The sequence below is a fragment of the Dermacentor silvarum genome, chromosome 9 (genome assembly GCF_013339745.2).
Source record: "Dermacentor silvarum isolate Dsil-2018 chromosome 9, BIME_Dsil_1.4, whole genome shotgun sequence".
Taxonomy (NCBI): Eukaryota; Metazoa; Arthropoda; class Arachnida; order Ixodida; family Ixodidae; genus Dermacentor; species Dermacentor silvarum.
In genome coordinates, this window is record NC_051162.1 from 97856783 (window position 1) to 97876139 (window position 19357).

The 19357-nt window shown below is 49.6% G+C and overlaps 1 protein-coding gene across 1 annotated transcript; it reads left to right on the forward strand.

Annotated features, from left to right (window-relative positions):
- The first annotated feature begins 644 nt into the window (after positions 1-644).
- On the forward strand, positions 645-18399 carry LOC119463762 (gastrula zinc finger protein XlCGF9.1-like). Its single transcript, XM_049655760.1, has 4 exons — positions 645-679; positions 2678-2785; positions 11181-11343; positions 16799-18399. The coding sequence occupies exon 4, from the start codon at positions 16806-16808 to the stop codon at positions 17301-17303; it is 498 nt and encodes a 165-aa protein (XP_049511717.1). The 5' UTR covers positions 645-679; positions 2678-2785; positions 11181-11343; positions 16799-16805; the 3' UTR covers positions 17304-18399.
- Positions 18400-19357: the final 958 nt, after the last annotated feature.

Below are 19357 nucleotides of genomic sequence, written 5' to 3' on the forward strand. Positions count from 1 at the left end.
TCTTGTCAGCCAATTAGATAAGAAAAACAGCTGAGTGTAGGCAATGTTATTGGTTTCGAAAGCGAACAAAGGTGATCTCCTATAAACGAGGAGAGTGTTTGATTGGGTTGTTCAGACAACGCTGCCGGTCACCGCCCGATGCTTGCGTCGGTGGTTACGTAAATTTGACGTCAGGAGTTTGGAATCATTCTACGTTATAGCGCCCCTGCTGTCCAACTAGCGCTCTCATCCGGAAATGTCGAGAACAGTCTTATTTGTAGCGCGCAGTGCCACTTGGAGCTTTATTCTGTGAATACGGGTCTCAAACTCCCGTTTTATGTCGCAGCTACAGTAGAATATATGCATATATGTTGCAACTCCGATGTGCCCCTTTAAGTATGACTGACTGGTTCCATCACTGGCCTGTATTTTTACTGGCATTTTAGGAAATTATCATGCTGTCTCCATTTGATATTCAATAAATTTGTTAATGTTGGCGTTTATTCTTGCTATTATTATTATCAATAGTCATTTTCTGCGTTCGATAATAGGCACCCGAAACTAGCGCCAAGGGCAAAATAAACAGCGGTGGAGGAAAGCTCAGCTCCACTCAAGAAGACGTGGACGGCTCCCGTCAAAGACCACGCCGTCGTCGCGAACAACACGCAGCTCGCCGCCGACGCTGCAACTGCCCACAAGAGTAAGTATTCCCCGTAGGGCCGCTTATAGATTTAGACTTGTGAACAGGTATATATTGGTTTTTCTAAGATCTGGAGGCCTTAATGAAACTTTGCAAATATATAGCGCGTCTGCACGTGTCTGTGGGCCTATGTGCAGTCCAAGGTGGTCACGAACCGCTCGTACGTACACCAGGCGATTGACTAGAAAGACCACGTACGCCAGCAACACCGCTTGCCTGAGAGACGGGAACTGGCTTCGTAAACCCCTTCTCAATTCATATGCAATATAATAGTTCATATGTAGTTCGGCCTTATTTTGTCAACACAAATGCTAACATGGACGGGATTTCATTCTCCCAACCCAATTTTCATACAACCTGTGAAAAGCGGTATTGTTACGGATTACATTCGTTATGCTCGGTTAGGTTAGGTTTACATAGGTATGTTTACAAAGGTGGTTAAATATAGGAAGACAAAGAGGACGAAGTGAAGCAGTGAGTTGGGAAATGAATCAACATCATCTATATCAACACATGTGAGCTGAAGCTATGGCGTGAAGCTGCAGTGTGATTGTTGATTATGGCGTGGTTTTTCCGGAAATATATTTGACTTCTCACTCAACGCACAAGCATGCCGGGTTCTCGTAAAAGCGGCTGCATTTTATTTATGCCAGATATATGAATAGACGTCTAGGGAGTTATCTTCGTGCAATGTTCACAGTTGGCGAACACATATGTAAAGAAGTATTCAGCAAAAACCACCGAACACGATTTTCTATTTAAGCGTTCGAGTGGCCGCAGAAGTGTAATGGACAAACTGATGATAATTCCAAAGTATACGGAGGATGGTGATAAAGGTGTTCGATGATGGCGTCATAAATTATCGTCGACATGTTTTGGTACACGGCATGCTCGACAGCGTGACGACGATGTCATGACAATCCGCAAACGAAGCTGTGATGAGCCGGCAAGACGAAATGGCGCTCCTCGACAAACGATGCTCAGAGGACGGTGGCAAAAAAAAAATAAACATGCTCTGCCGTAGTTAGCATAGGCCGCGAAGAAACGTGACACAGCGTCACCGTCGACCGCAGCATAGACGATATAAACCTTTGGACCCAACGACGCACTCTAGCACCTGCGAACATGTCAATGAGTTGTAGTAGCCTGCAGTTCAGTGCCGAACGCAACCAATCTCTCTGACCACCCAGCGATGTCCACAAATACAGTTCCGTTGACCTAATTACTGGGCACTGGCCTCGCCTTCGTCGCACCCTTCTCCTCTTCCCTATAACGCTACCTTCTCCTCATTCTATCAGCGGACAAATTCCAATAGACCACGGGAAACGGGGTAAGAGCCAATTAAAAGAAGCTATTCGCTTTAACGCTGCAAAATAAGACTTTCGCGACCCTTACGGCTGCCCTGACGATGACAAGTTCCTTTGTCGAGACGTTGGCTCCAGCTTGCTAAATCCCTTGTACGACCACTTTTTAAAAGCTTCTCTTTGCGACCCTCGGTGTATTTTCGTGACTATGGCTGCTTCATGGTTATTCTTTAGCCGAATAGGCCAACCAATCACAGCGGAGGCTGCGCGCAACGTCGCCGCTGGGCTTCTTACATCACCACCAGATGACGCTCGCGTCCGCGGTACTCGTTAGATCTGCTCCAACTCCAACTACTCCAACTCGTTAGATCTGCTGGAATTTTTATTAACTTAAAATCTCCATTTTCCTGTGAAGTACATGGCTGTGTAGTCAGAGGTTAGAGTGTGCGACAGATGGTGCAATACTAACGGAATCTAGAGGTGTTTTAACATACCACTACTGTCTCTGCCACCTATCAGGTTTGCGCAGCTAAACTGCAATAGGTGCATTCGCGGCACAACTAAGATGACACGCTCAATACTGGCGTGCGGCCTTGCTAGACGGTGGCTGTATCGGAGTAATGATACACTGTCGTGCTAAAACACTTTAAGTTTACCGGCATAATAATAATTCCAAGTACGTGCTTTCTTGCAGGCGCAATCGCAAGCGACGCTGTCTGCAAGCGTCCCAGCCGTGCTCAGAAGAAGATAAATTACGCCGAGTGCGATGACAGCGACAGAGAATCGACCGACAAGAAATTCTGTGAGTCTGTTCCGCTGAAGCGGCACTATTTTGACGCCATAAAATTGATTGATTACTTGAGCGATTTATTGATGGGGCCTTACATCACGAAGCTTCGCATCGAACTATATATGTGGGACGCAATTGTGGAGTCTGCCAAGTAAACTCTGGAAGAACAAAATTCAAATATTATACTGATATGTAGAGAGAAGCAAAACTGCTATAATAACTTCTACCAAAATTGAACATAAAGCTACATCGTAACAGGCGACAGGCTTAACCAACGAAAACAGAAGAATCGAAAAGCAACACATACAATGGAAAGACAATGATATTTATACAAAAACAGACATCCATTTGCAATAGTAAGGTTCACAGGTTTTTGTTATAAAAGCATTAGGGTTGGCATCTTCGGCAGTTAACCTTGAAAAGACCCAACCTATGCAAGCTACTTAGATAACAACCTCCATTGTCGGCTATCTTTGGTTGCGAACCGCTCAATTACTGTTGTCGTGTCAATGGTAATGTCCCTACGAGTACGTAACAATGCCAGTCCAGTCAAGCGCCCGTCGCCTATTTGAGAACGCATCCAAGTCTTCAAATGGCATATATAGAGTAGAGAAAGACCTTTCCGCACTGGCAACACTTACAGGTAGAGTGGCCAGTAACTGCAGGAATGTATGGATTAAATGAAAGACTTCCCTGTCACACACGCCCAGCGCCCCCACACCAGTAGTGGGAAATTCCGCTCCCTCTGCGGCCTCGCGCTTCCACTTCTGCCGCCATAAACATAGCTCAGCTTAACCTATCTTTGTTGTCGTTGAGGCATTTGTCCCCACAAACGCGGAATATCGCTGAACAATACCTGCGAGAGCTTTTTTGTCGTCCTCTTTTGTAGCGCATATGTGAGATGGCACAAAAAGGAACAGTTCGTAGGCACTTTTCACCTCAACTGTGAATCTCGCTTTTAAATCGGCCAGTAATGGAATGTACACTGCGTCATTCTGTAGTAGCTCGCTACATCAAGCGTAGGCACATTCCACCTGTATGTCTGTCTGTCTTTTAGTTACACGTGGGGACAGTAGCGCACCCAGGATCTCTGCCAGGGGGGGGGGGGGTTGACAGTTTGCCAATACCATCTAAACAGCACTAATTTCGATTTCTTCAAGGGAAATTGTCAAAAAATTTGCTTTTTGCGAGTGTGCAGACGATTGCGCGTCTTACATCTTAGTTGCAGTATACTCAAATGCGTAAGGAAAGAAAAGGGGTTAAACAAAAGGGGGGGGGTTAAGTCGGCCTCAGGGGGGGAGGGGGTTCCAACCCCCGAATCCCCCCCCCCCCCCCGTCGGTGCGCCAGTGCGTGGGGACCGAATCTCCGTTTCCAGATCATCCGCCAAAGTGACGGCCTCTTTGTAGAGCTGCGAAAATGCTTCGACAAAGTCCGCTCTTCGGTTATCAAGAACAGCCATGGTGTATACCAACACGTTCTTAGCAGTTCAAATGTCAACGCACTCTTTATGGAACAGGCGACTAAGCGGAAGCGTATGCGTCAGCATATGAGCCAAGCAAATAATTGCAACTAGGAATTTGTCATCACTGATAGCTGCACGGAGTGTCGTAGCTTTCGCAGAGCTGTGCGTTTCTGTGCAGTTGGAAACGTTATCCAGACATTTCGCCACGCTCCCAAGTGAATGCCGAAACCGGATAACGCTGTCGTGTCGCTCAGCCCATCTTGTTTTGCAGAGGCCTGTAAGTTGGCCACCAAGGATGGTCTTCAGAACAAATTTTCGTTTTGGCGACGCTGCTAAGACGGAAATAGCCTTCTTCATAACACCAACAGAGTTCCTAGTGGACTGAAGTGTCGATGACTTTGACAACGACGAGTTAAGTGCATGGTTGAAGCAAGGACAGTGCACAGCATTGGGTGCAGAGCGCTTCATTTCAGATACAGCGCCACAAACCTGAGAGACCATGATGCTGCAGCCTATGCCTATGCCAAAGCACATTTCTAGATCAAGTCCTAACGCCTTCAGAGACTTAATAACTTGTTCTCCGAGCGCCCTTCCTGTCACAACGTGTTCACTTATACCGGTGCCAAGACCCGAGCCACCAATGTCACGACGAATGTCTACGAACTGCACAGTTTTCTCGAACCATGTTTTTGTGGACATGTCGCAGAGAAGACACAACTGTGAAATATGGGCTACGTCAGTGGTTTCAACGAACATAACACTGTACATGCCGGATTCTTGTATCTGTTGAATGACACTAGCAAGGACTTCTTCCCCACAGCACTTGATCAGCGCATTCTGACTGGCCTTGTTGATGTATGTGGCCCGAGAGGACGCGTTGGCTGCTTCTCAAGTTCCTTGTCTTGCCCTCGTTAGCAACTGGCGAAGCCTGTAATTTTTTGGTGGCTGCCAATGGGCCTCCAACAAGCACCTCTCATAGAAGTTCTCAACTTGCTTTTCTGCAAAGTTTCCAATGTCCAATGAACCCGCCACTAAGGAAGTGCATCCACTTCCACTGTCTGTCAACAGCGTGGCGCCTGATCTTTCGCTTTCGTATTCGGCAGGCTGCATGCGGTCAGCATTCGCATCATTCTCATCTGGGTGAAATAAAGAAGGGGCTGAACATAATGTAGCCGTACGACTAGTTTGAACGGAAACTTGGCCACTGGACTGAAGACACTCTCGAGCGTTCTAGATCTCGTCCGGTTCATGCTTCACAGTAAGCTGTAAAGGGACAGAAAAGGCAGGTAGAAATCGCACTTAACCGCTTCACTACACGTTTTCAACATTTCATTTTAAATGGCTCCCCAATGCAGAGATAAAAATGCCGGGAAATTTTTTTTTTTTTCATTTTCAACTCGAGAGGCTGAAGCTCACGCCGACGGGCAGATCGGTCCTTGCGCGCCTCGGCTACGGAGAACGCTACATCACCGACGCGGACCGCAAGGTCAAGATACCGCCATGCATAGCAGAATCCCTGAGCATCGACAAACTGCCGCGCAACATGCATCCCGACTATCATCGGGGACGCCGGCTCGCTCGAGTCGACGCCATCCGAAGACGGCACAGGCACAATCCAGATGCTCGCTTCGTAGATGCGTGGAAATACCCGGGCAAAACCGCTTACGACCCGAGTGTGGTTGACTCGAGAGGCAAAGAACTGGCATCGGCCACCGTCAGGGTGCGGAACTCGGAGACCGCGGAAGAAGCGGCGATCGCCCTCGCCACCACCACGAGCACGAATGCGGTCGCAGTCTTCACGGACTCGCAGTACGCAATTACACAAGAGGCCGAATATCGGTGGAAGCAGTCAAAATTCTGAAGAAAAGAAGCACTCCGCTCCCTTACAGCTGCCTCACGTGGGTACCAGGGCACGAGGGGCTCGAAGGAAACGAAGCGGCACACGCCGCGGCCCGCGATCATGTCAACCGGGCCTCTCTCGCCGCCTGGCGAGACCCCCGACCGCCCGATGACGCAGCGGAAGCGGAGACAATACCCCCCAGGTATAACGCCATCCTCCAACACTACCGACTGGGATGCAGGCTGTACCCGCCACCTCACCCAAAACTGACCAAAGAGGAAAGCACCGCATTCCGAAGACTGCAGAGCAACACGTACACCCATGGGATCCTCATGCATCGCATCCACCCGACACTATACACTTACAACTGCCCGATCTGCGTCGTGCCAGACACTCTGGCTCATTTACTACTCGAGTTCCCGTGGCGCCCCGAAGGCCCCGTCACCAAGCCTACAACAACCGAAGACGTGAACCTCCTCGCCGAGACGTGGGAGGCCAAGATCTCCACTCCGGCCCTGGACGACCAACGACGTCTTGTCGCCAGAGCTCGGGATGCTATCGCGGCCAGAGGATTCCTGGAATGAGGGACCCTCCGACCTAGAGTGATCCACAGCTCAAACGCTCGGGAACACTGTCTCGAAAATTAGTTTATTTCATCATCATCATTTTCTTCTTCTTTCTGGGGTTTTACGTGTCAAAACCAGTTCTGATTATGAGGCACGCCGTAGTGGAGGGCTCCGGATTAATTTTGACCACCTGGGGTTCTTTAACGTGCACTACAACGCAAGCACACAGGCGTTTTTGCATTTCGCCTCCATAGAAATGCGGCCGCCGGGGCCGGGATTGGATCCCGCGACCTCGTGCTCAGCAGCGCAACGCCTTAGCTGGCTGAGCCACCCCGGCGGGTATCATCTTCATTTTCAAACGGTTGTCACACACCCTGAACGAGACGCTAACGCCGGGCCAAATTCCAAAGCCGACTTATCAGCTTCGGAAAATAACCCCACGAAAACACGGACAATTAATAAAAGGCCTTCTGGTGCGCCAGCGAACGCCGGTTGTGGTCCAAAGACCGAGTCAGATCCCAGAGTTGTCAAAACACAACAAAATATATTCTTCAAATGAAGCAATTACACACACATGCACACTTCGGCTAGGACAACACAATGTAATTAAGATAGGTGTTAACAAAACTCGGGAAAATAATTAAGGACAAGCACTAAGAGTTCAACACGTACAGTACAGAATGAATAGGAACACAAAGTGTTCACTTGTATTCAGCCGCGTTGGTCCTGAGCCGGACGACCTCGCCGTAACTTGAGACAAATCTCGGAGAAGGAACTTCTTCCGGAAAGGCAGACGCTCGAGGAACTCGTCGGCTAGCTTGCAGGGGAATCTCCTTCTTCTGAGACGGTCGGTCTGCACGACACATCTCTTCACCGGCGCGGTCTCATCCCCCCTACTGATTTCCGCTCGGCGCTTTTATCTCCGTCGCCGGTGTTTCTCGAACTTACTGACGTAGTCTTGCTCCCATAGAATGAACAAAGCCTGGGAATCTTCTACGCATTTCTCGCGTTTTCGGTGCGGCCGCCAAAGCGTCTTCGAGGAGGGTGGTGACTCATCCGTTGGCTCACGCTCGGTCTGTCGCACTCCTTCTCTCTCTCGCTCTTTCGCCGTGTGTCGGGGTCTGAAAGGGTGTTTGGGCGCGCGCCCTCTCTCTCCGCTCTCTGAATACCGTAACATTCGCGTATCTTGCCAAAGCTTCTAGCAGGGTCCTTCAATACTTTATTGAAGGACCCTGCTTCTAGTCTCAGTTGATCGCGTCGGCTGTCTGTGGCGTATGCGCTCTCTCCCTTTGCCGAAGCTGCCGCGGGCCGACGTGCTCCTTCGCTGGCTTGTGTGACACGCTCCCTCAAGGGCTGCAGAAGATAGCGTCAACCTTTCCCTTTCCTCACGAACCACTTACTACTACGACGTGCTCCTTCGCTGGCTTGTGTGACACGTACGCGGCGCGCGCTGTCATTTAGCGCACTTTTGTGATAGTCACAGGTGCCACAATTTGCAATGATTACGCCTATGTCCGCAGACACTAATCTCTGTGTTGTGCTTAGAAAACTATGAGTACTTGGAAATATGAAAATGTATAATGTAACGAATAACTTCACAAGAACCTGTCTAGCCAGAAGCGAGAAAAGGCAAAAGATCAATACACTGACCATCACTCCCATGGAAGCAGAACGATCGTAGCACCAGACTTCCTTCTAGTAAAGTATGAACCTCTATATACGAAAAAAAGACCACATGAGACGTCTAGGTTGGTTTAAGCACTCTGGCTATTTGTACTATCTCTCAAGATTCTCCCCAACTTTCGCACTGACCCCTTATCGATTATGTAAGTTAAGCAAAAGTGAGGAAATTAGTTTACTGATATTTTTTTTTTTGCAAGAACAAAAAGAAGGGATACCAATGTATGTGGGATAAACAACGCACTTTAACTATAGTTGTGACACCATGGTATAATCTCTGCCCATGCTTTTTATGTGTGTATGTGTGTTAGCTTTGGATGGTGAACAATGTATCTTATATAGTTTTTAAAGCGGATAGCTTCATATGCGTCTTTCGCCCGTTAACATGATCAACGTCATGGTCGTACTTTCACCGCCGGTACGAAGGCGCCAATGTAAAGTGCTGCAACCTAGTTGCGACGCCTACTCGTTGCCGAACTCCAGCTATCTCTTTGAGACGCACGTGCTGTCGCACGAGAGCCCGTGGTGTCTAAGGGTTTAGCCTGGTTTGGTTGCCGTGGTAGAGCGCATGGGAAGGATAGTGCTTTTCTTCTTCGGCATATAGTGAACTGTATGCTGTCCCGAAACGACACTGCATGCAGTTGTGTTGAGTTTATGGGGATCCGAGGGCCCATCTTACGTGACCTGTATAGTGTGTAGGATTCAGGAGTCATGGTCTCGGGGTCTGGCGTCACATGACAGTCGCACTCTATAGTCTATGCCCCAGGTGCGTCTCGAAACGGTTAGCCAGCCTACGCTACCGGGGCGGCAGACGGACTCTGTGAGGGCCCACGCCATCGTCCGAACTTTCACGACGAGAGTTGCCAACTTGGTGATGAGTACGTATAGTCGGGAGGTTCGATGCTTAAAACAGGGGTTTGTTCACACGGAGAAAAAGGGCAAACTGATTTACTGAAAAAGGCATACTCGTACTGTCCAGAGCACGGAGCACAGTACATCGTTCTTGTAACGTGAGCTACATGTCGGAGCAGACTCCATCGTCTTCGGAGAGAAGACACAGAGGAGAGAGAGAGAGAGAGAGAGAAAAGTTTAATGATCGGAAATGCAGAGAGGTCGGCCTGAGGTATATTCCTTTAGCCAGCTACTCGGCGTTGGGAAAAGGGGAAGAGGGAAAGAGGGAAGAAAGAGGCGCAGGATGAGTAACGATGATTGGTGACGATAATGAGAGAAGGAGGATGTAAAACATATGGCAAACAATTTGGCCTGCTCAGAACCGACAGTCCAGGCCCGTACTTTTTAAAAAGTCCAGTAACGCCTGGATGGCCTTAAAACTCGATTGAGCGTCTGGCCAAGGGCCTAAAATAAGGTCTTTCGACAACGGTGTGCTGTCGAGACTAGAGCACTGCACGGGCTCGGGCTTACCCGAAAGCCCGGCCCGGCCCGGCACGTGGGCCGGGCCTGGCTGGGTAGAGCAGTTTCTTCACGGGCTCGGGCCGGGCTCGGGCACGGGCACGGCGTGTGCTTTTTGTCCCGGGCACGGGCCGGGCTCGGGATTTCTGGTGGTGTGCGTGTAACGTGCAGCGAGTTATTCTCGGGCGTCTCAACTCTGAAAAACACGTATTTTTCGGTCTCGGGCCGGGTTAGGGCCGGTTTCGAGCCGGGCTCGGGCCTAAGGTAAAGGGGTGGCGGACCGGGCCGGGCGGGTAACGTAGATTATTTCCGGGCCCGGGCCGGGCCCGGGTGTCACCATAGAAGTTTTGATCGGGCTCGGGCAGGCAGCCGAGCGTAAAAACGGGCCCGGGCCGGGCCCGGGCTGAAAAAATCGGCCCGTGCAGTGCTCTAGTCGAGACACATAACGTCATTGCTCAACTTTTGACGCTCTTCCACGCACTTAGGGCAGTCACAAAGCACATGACCTATAGTCTCATTCACCTTGCACAACTCACAGTCTGGAGACTCAGTGCGTCGCATGAGGTGCACGTATCCGCACGTAAGCGCTACCCCCAGCCTTAGTCTGTGCAGAAGACTGGCACAGCTGCGTTGAATTTTTGGTGGTAGCCTAACTTTCATAGTAGGGTCCAATCTCTAGTCTGTGTTGATTTTTGTCCCAGTGCTTTTCTGTCGATTTTCGGATGACACTGGAGAGAAGGCCGTTGGCATCCGCTTTTGAAAAATGAATTGCAAGCAGTGCCTCTGGTTCTTCGAGTGATTTCTTTGCTTCGGTATAGGCCAGTTCGTTGCCGTGTATACCACAGTGACTGGGAATCCACTGAAACGTGATGTTGTGGCTAGGGAAACGGGTAATGTCCCAGTCAACCAGTCCGGTAGTTCATATCAGCACAGCACACCGCCTCCGAGGAGGAGAAGGTTGACACAAAGCACACCCGCTTGAAAAGATGAACCTGAAAATGGGGAAGCCAGTAGACCAAACCTAGTGTTTCGTTGACGACCGGGGGGAGGTCAATGGCCCAAGCTCGTCAGAAGGTAAAGCTTATCTCCAGGTCCTGGCGTCTTTCGCTGAAGTTCTTGGGAACCCTCCACCTAGTCGTTCCCACGCCGAAGTATCCGAATTTGCCGTCACTGAAAGATGCACCTTCTGGTAGTAATGCCGAATCTGTCTGCATCTCGGTGTCCACGTTGACTAGGTGGAACGTTGTTTGATGACGGTACCGTAATGACCAGTCTCCGCTTTTTGGCGAATACGCCAAACGTAACAAGCGTTGCGTTACCTCTAGCCGTTGAGCCTCCTCACTTTGTATACCGTGCGGCTAAAATTTTTAGGCTTTCTTGGACCTGTTCTTGGAAAGAAAAAGGAAATAGATCTATGGTGTTTGTTTTCTTTGTATGTCTGTCTCAAGGGGCAGAGGACGTCGCCGCACCCCGCGTGGTCATCTCTTGCGAGGACTGCGGCGAGCCCTTTCCCGAGAAGCAGCTACTGGACCACCACCGGCAACGCGAGCACCCGCAAAGGCGTCAAGGGAAGTACCAGTGCACCCACTGCCCTTACTCTAACAATCACAGGTGAGCGAAGATGTGGCAGGTACTTGATATATGTTGTAGTGTTTCTTGTTGGGTGTCGGTGCGGTTATTCGCTGGCTGACGAGAAATAAGTATTTATTTGTTTTTCACTAGTAGGTTTGCAATGCACAAATGCCATATGATTGGTTTGTAGGCACAATTCATGGAATATTTCGGCATAGGCGCAAATAAATACGCTTTTCGCGGGTGGAATCAGTCCAGAAATGTAATCAACGTGCACAGTGGTTGCAGCCTACACCGTAGCGAGGTTGAAGCAATGCGACTAGTCACACAGGTATTGAACAATGGTGACAGTAAAGCATGAAGATGAATATTTTTTTTGTTCAGCAAACTACCTGCGATATTTGAGCAGAAGCTCTTGGAGCATTACATATATCAACAATTCCAGTCTGCGCCCTGAAATTTAGCACTGCAATGTCAGATATGATATAATTGTGACTTTAATATGCAAACCAGCATCATTGCATATTAGTGTAGCAGTCGTTACACTTTCGCTTGCAGTTAAATCTAAGAAACGGGCTTTGTTCGGTTTACACGAAACTATAAAACGGTAAACATGTCAGTTTACAATTTCCTACTGCATGCCGTCAAATTTTTCGTACACGTAAAAGGCATGAAATTTCCATTATGCACCATCACACATAACCTTATCTGTTCATTTACATGCCTCAAGTTTTCTCGGAGGCGATCGTAAAATGGAGATATTTCTGAGTTCGTGCTTCAATAAAGAAATCGAAGCTTGACACTACACTCAACACAGTTTAAGTCTTTAACACACAGCACTGCGGACATATTGTTGGCTCTGTAAATTTTACTCCAAATGATGCCCACTTTGGGCCTTACTTTAATAAACGCTTATTTATCTAAATGCGAAAGTGGACTTTTTGCTAAGCCTTATACAATGTTTTTCGAGTGCACCTGGAATATAACTCCTATACATATTATTACAGTCAATGTAGCCGCATTAGTAGAAGAGGAGGAGTGTTAGCGGAGAAGACGAAGAAGAGAACTCTTCTGGCTCGTCGGAGGCTCGCCCTGAGGCCTGTTCAATAAACACCGTTTGTCGTGCGTCGTAACAGTTTTTGGTGGAGGTGCGGGGTACTTGAAGTAACGACGGACCCGGAGCCATTTATTCTTCGCCGGAGTCGTCGCCTCGCCGGACTACCCCCTGCGCCTGTTAACATGACCAACGAAGGAGACTGCTCGGGGACCGATACCTGCCGCTCCGGGATCAATGGCTGCTGGTACGTGGCGCTACTACCGAGAACCTCGGGTTTTCGCCGGGAAAGCAGGTGAAGATGTCGAAGAATGGCTCAGACATTACCAACGGGTAAGCAAGTCGAACGGCTGGAACACCACCGACCAACTAACCAACGTTATCTTCGCTCTCACTGACACTGCCCTGATGTGGTTTGAGAACCACGAAGAATTATTAACAACGTGGGAACGTTTCGTTCATGACCTAAAGGAATGCTTTGGCGACTCGGACGCAAAAAAGAAACGCGCAGAGCATACCTTGGCACAGAGAGCACAGCTACCAGGGGAGACTTGCACTGCCTACATTGAAGAGATCTTGAAATTGTGCAAGCAAGCTAACGCAAGAATGTCCGAGGAAGACAAGGTCGGGCACCTGCTCAAGGGCATAGCAGAGGATGTCTACAATTTTCTGATCGGCAAGGACAGTCTCGCTTCAGTGTCTGATGTCATGAAGCACTGCCGTACGTTCGAGGCGCTGAAGATGCGCCGAATAACGCCAAAGTTTGGTCGATTGGCCAATGTTACCACTGTGGCCAGCATCGATATGAGCTCTTCATTTGACTTGGCGTCGACCATACGACAGATCGTCCGCGAAGAGCTAGACAGACACACCGAGACGACACGTCGCCTGCCTGATGTCTCAGATGCCTTCTTTTCGCAAGCCCCGGCGACTTCACCACCTTTGAATGGATGGCAACCGTCGGTCAGCGTCGCGAATGTGTCAGAGTACCGACACGCACCGGCATCGAGAGGCCACTACTCTTCGGATACCCGATTTGAACCTCACCCTCGTTACGCACGTTCCTCTGGACGCCCCACCTACTGGCAATGCTCCGCGTTACGACCCAGTCATGCGTCCTAGGCGTGCAGACGTGTCTGACAGCTCTGAAGACTACCGCAGAAGCCGTCCGCTTCCGACATGCTACGTCTGCGGCGTCCTTGGCCATATATCCCGTTTTTGTCCTCAACGCCAAAGGTATCCGTACGATCAACTTGCTGCCCCAGCCCCCAACGCCCAATGGCCTCCTATGTCGCAATCGCCTTCTAGCAGCAACTTTTGGCAAGGAAGCTTACGGAACCGCTCACCTGCCTCCGATCGTAGCGTGACGCCACCTCCTGTTCCTCGATTGCACCGGTCTCCTGCACCACGGCGTCGTTCAAGATCACCACCGCCGGAAAACTAGAGAGCGCGGCCAATGGAGGTGAGGTCGCTGGAGATTCGCTGCTGAAAGATATGCCTCCGCCTGTGTTTATGTTGAAGAACAAAGTGAAAGTCCTCGTTGATGGTGTGTCTACATTGGCGTTAGTGGACACCGGTGCTGTTGTCTCTGTGATGAGTCTCGCTTTCCAAAGGTTATTAGGACGCAAAGTGGTATTTCAATGGAACCAAGTGGCAACATTTTGTGGCGTGAGCGGGGATTCGTTGCGGCCTGTTGGTATTTGCACTGCACAAGTGTCACTGGGTGGTAGAGTTTTCACGACTGAATTTACAATCCTCCCCCGTTCCTCACATGATGTTATATTAGGTATTGATTTTCTGCAGATGTGCGGTGCCACCATTGATTGCCGAACAGGGGAGATGTTTGTGAGTGGTGAAATTTCTTACGAGCTCATGCAGGATGCTCCAAACGAGGATGGCGCATTTCATGCCTGTGAGGACACTCTCGTGCCTGCTTTGTCAGCTGTGTGTGTGCCGGTGGGCTGCACTACTACCACTCATCGGGCTTTCGACGCCACAGTAGAGCCGGCGTATTTACCGTGCATGAAGAAGAACATTTTTCTGCCACATTGTCTTGTGTCTGTTGCTCAGCGGCGCTCCAAATTATGGGTTGTCAACCCTTCAGGCGAAAACGCAGTGGTACCTGCTGGCATGAAGCTTGCTTCCTTCAAAGAGCACAGATCGACGCCAGTCGCCGTGCTCACAGATGCTCCACATACACGAGTTGACATCTGCTCCGAAGACTCGAAGATTCTGCCAATGATCAGCAAGTCGATCAGCATGGACGAGCGCCGTACATTAGTGAACGTCCTGACTAAACACTTAAGCATCTTCGACTTCGCCCAGGGTGATAACGCGCCGTCCATTCCTGCGTCTCGAACCAAGCACAGAATTAACACGGGGTCGGCGCAGCCTGTTCGACAGAAACCCTATAGAGTGTCACCGTCAGAGCGCCAGGTTATCGACGAACAGGTTCACGAAATGCTACAGAAAGGAGTAATTCAGGAGTCATCTAGTCCGTGGGCTGCTCCAGTTATACTGGTGAAAAAGAAAGACGATACTTGGAGATTTTGTGTGGACTACCGCCGTCTCAATTCCATTACCAAGAAAGACGTTTACCCTCTCCCAAGGATTGATGACGCATTGGATTGCCTTCATTCAGCATCCTACTTCTGTAGATTTGCGATCGGGTTACTGGCAAATCCCAATGCACCCGGCGGATAAAGAAAAAACGGCCTTTATAACCCCGGATGGCCTTTTTGAGTTCAACGTCATGCCGTTTGGGCTTTGCAATGCACCCGCGACTTTCGAAAGATTTATGGACACCATTTTTCGAGGCCTCAAATGGCATATTTGCATGTGTTACCTAGACGACGTTGTCATCTTTGGAAGCACTATTGAAGAGCACAACAGGCGCCTGGAAGTCGTCTTAGACTGCATCGAAAACGCCGGCCTAGTACTCAATTCTAAGAAATGTCACTTCGGTGAGCGGCAGACATTGGTGCTTGGCCATCTTGTAGACAAGGATGGTATCAGGCCTGATCCACAAAAGACAGCAGCTGTTGAAGCGTTTAAGCCTCCTCGGTCTGTTAAAGAGCTTCGTAGTTTCCTAGGCCTCTGCTCTTATTTCCGCCGATTTATACCTGCTTTTGCCGATGTCGCCTATCCCCTGACTTGTCTTTTGCATAAGGACGCCGTTTTTGAGTGGACTCACGAGTGCGACGCATCTTTTCGTCAACTGAAGTTCTTACTGACGACGGGTCCCATCCTTCGGCATTTCGACCCAGCTGCACCAACAGAGATACACACCGATGCGAGTGGCGTGGGGGTCGGGGGAGTCCTCGTTCAGCGATGCGGCCGGAACGAGCATGTCATTGCTTATGCGAGTCGTACGTTAAGTAAGCCTGAACGCAATTACACCGTTACGGAGCAGGAATGCCTAGCGGCCATTTTTGCTGTGCAACGTTTTCACTCGTACGTGTATGGACGCCCATTCACAATCGTCACAGATCATCATTCGTTGTGTTGGCTTGTCAATCTTCGTGATCCCTCTGGTCGACTCGCGCGCTGGGCTCTACGTCTTCAGGAGTACAACTTCACAGTTTCATATAAGAGTGGTCGCCGACACGCTGATGCTGACTGCCTTTCGCGAATGCCGCTAAACACCACTCTTTGTGATGCCGATAACTTTGATCACTTGATTGCTTCTTTGGCACCTGCATTCCCTGATAAAGAGACCTTCGAGAAGGAGCAGCGAGAAGACTTCAGCTTAGAGCCCCTTTTCAACGCGCATGACTCCACAACAAGCCGAGGATTTTGTGTTCGTGATGGCCTCCTCTACAAGAGGAATTTCGCAACCACTGGTGCCCGCTTCCTTCTTGTAGTTCCGGAGAAGCTACGTTCCTCTATTCTGCAGGTTATGCACGACGATCCTACCTCCGGACATCTCGGAGCAGCGCGTACATTTCATCGTGCCCAAGAACGGTTTTACTGGCCCCGAATGCGTCGGTCAACTGAAATGTATGTGGCCAGTTGCGCTCAGTGTCAGGCCCACAAACACCTAACTACGACGCCAGCCGGCCTCCTACAACCACTGACCACTGACCAGAAGAGTTCTCTTCTTCGTCTTCTCCGCTAACACTCCTCCTCTTCTACTAATGCGGCTACATTGACTGTAATAATATTACTATTTTCTACCTTCCCGATAGCGAATTGAGACAATTTTATGCATACCAAAGGAAACTGTTAGGCTCGACAGACATTCTTCGGCTTCGTAACATTCGGAAAATCTCTTCTCATTTTTTTTTCGAATGCACGAAACTCCGAGCAACGTATGGAATTGGTTTAATCTATGTCATCTTAAACGCAATATCGAATCTGGTGCAAATGTGGCAGGATAAGTCTACTGCCAGCATCAAAATGCAGCTCTGTTCACTCTCTTTTTCATCCCCACTTATGCAGTAGCAATATGACGAAGCACGAGAGAATCCACACGGGCGAGCGGCCGTTCGTGTGCAACGTCTGCGACAGGGGCTTCACCGAGCGCAGGAATCTTAACAGGCACCTCCTGGTCCACACGAGGGAGAAGCCGCACGAGTGCCCAGGCTGCGGCCAGCGCTTTACCCGGGCGTCGGACATGGCGCGTCACCGGAGGCGGCAGCACTCGGCCGAAAGCACTGGCCGAAAGCACAACGTGTGCCCCGAGTGTGGAAAAGAGTTCGCGAAGAGGGGTCACCTCACCAACCACCTGTTGACCCACACGGGTGAGAAGCCCCACGCCTGCTCTGAGTGCGGAATGAGGTTCGCACTGCCCGGTCACGCTAGGAAGCACGAGCTGGCAGTGCACGGCCACCAGTACCCGCTGCACTGCGCGCACTGTGGCAAGGGGTGTCTGAGCATGAACGCCCTTAGAAAGCACGTGCGTGCTCGTCACGGAGACGATGACGAAGAGAACGACGACGACTAGTGAACCCAGTGGTGAAACATTCGTCGGCCCAACCTCGGCCATATGCGCAATGGCCAACCACGGATTGCTTGGGCCAGCCTCGGTAGACTAGGTAGGGCCGTGCTTGGGGATGGACATCGGCCGACTTTAGGTTGCCACTGTAGGGCCGACCACTTATGTCGACTTAATCCGTAACATTGGCCATGCAATCTTTTTGGTTGATTGAACGTAGGGCATACTACTGGTAATGCCTGAGATTGCCCATGATAGTTTTTCGGTTGGCTCTACATAAGTCACTCACTATTGCCAACATGGCCAGTTTAATGCCTCACATGACCCATGGTAATGTTCTGGTTGGCTCTACATAGGCCAATCACTGTTGCCAGCCTGTCCGATGTAATGCCTCGCATGGCCCATGGTAATGTATTGGTTGGCTCTACATTGGTCAACCGCTGCTACCAACCTACTTAATTGCTCTACTCTACTTGCTTAGTCAAATAAAACACCGTACATCACATGAAACTCAAATTTATTTCAAAATATCACAAAGTGGTTCTGATGACTCGAATTATGAGATCGTTGATACTATATGTACATATGCTGTTGCTTTGTGTGCACAATAAAACAAAAAAAGTTCGAATGCTTAGTAAAATAGAGACAACGGCACGGCCACATTGGCCGCCATCACGTTTCGCTACAAAAACATTACTCTGTGTCGTCCGACACGGCCTGCTGCAGCCCTTATCTAGGACATCTTGGCGCCTCTCATAGCGTCTGCCCTCCCGGTCAGTGGCACCAATCAGCCAACGCTTGATAATGACACTTGTTTTCAAACACACACCATCGTGGTTTGCCCTTGCACAACCTGCAACAAGTTAAAGAAGCATATAAGGGTACTGCAGCAGCGCTCTCTCAAATGAAGCCATTTTAGTGCAAAATAAGCAGTTATTCAGATCTATGATGTAGCTATACTACAATATATACCTGCCCACAACAGAAGCAGGGTGAAAAGATGGCACACACATAAACATAACAAATAAGAGCACAAAATGCTGCTGCAAGAAGGTGGCATGATTTGGCCAGTTTATAGTAAAACACAAGGCTTCGAGTTGTCAGTGAGTATGGCTGTCATTTACATGTTGTAGCAACCACTTTTTAAAATAAAATTCCTAAGGTCCATGGTCACAGAGCAAAAGAAAAAAGCAAGACAACTCACGTTTCTCTTTAGGCAATATGTTACAAACTTATATGTGTTCACGCTGAAGCATTGCACTTTCTTCACTCTCCTACACATAGGCGCCGACTACGCGGGGGCTCCGCGCTGCCCCCCCCCCCCCCCCCCCAGCCCGGAGATCCGTAGCCTACCCCCCGCCCCTAAAATGTCATTACTGGAGTTCTGTTACCCACATACTTTTGGAAATGGCTTCCGACAAGATCACGACGGCTTTCGTACACGCTCCAAAACCGCCGCCGCAGAAGTGTGGGACCGCGGGGGTCCAAGCATAGCATGGTTCGCGTATCACGTTTCCAATCGCTGAACACTACATATTTCTATTTCTAGCTTTCTTAATTTAAAATGGCGTACCTTAGCTAGGATCGATATCAACTCGAGTTCTTGCGAATGAAGGTCGCACCCTAGGCAGAACGGTTCCAGTCGGCTGCCTCTGCGGGTGTGTTTTGCGAAGGCTTAGTTTCCCGCGTTTTTTTTTTTTCAGAAAAAGCCTTCATTCGCAAGAACTCGAGTTGACATTCTAACTAAGGTAAGTCATTTTAAATTAAGAAAGCTAGAAATAGAAATAGGGTGCGACTGCTTTCACAACAAATCCGTGCAGGGTCGGGGCCTCGCCTTGATGACGTATCAGCATTTTCTTGTTTTTTCGACGACGCTCGAAGGCAATCATATGCTTCGCATGAATGCACGCTTTGGGACAGGGGGTACGCGGGTTGGAATCCCGCCTCCGCAAGGAAATTATTTTCAGTTCTTTCTTGGTTTCATCGTTTTTTTTTCTGTTTGGCGGCGTGGTCGGTTGTGCCGCGGCGGAAGCCGCGGTGCCGGGCGCCGACGCGAAGCGGCG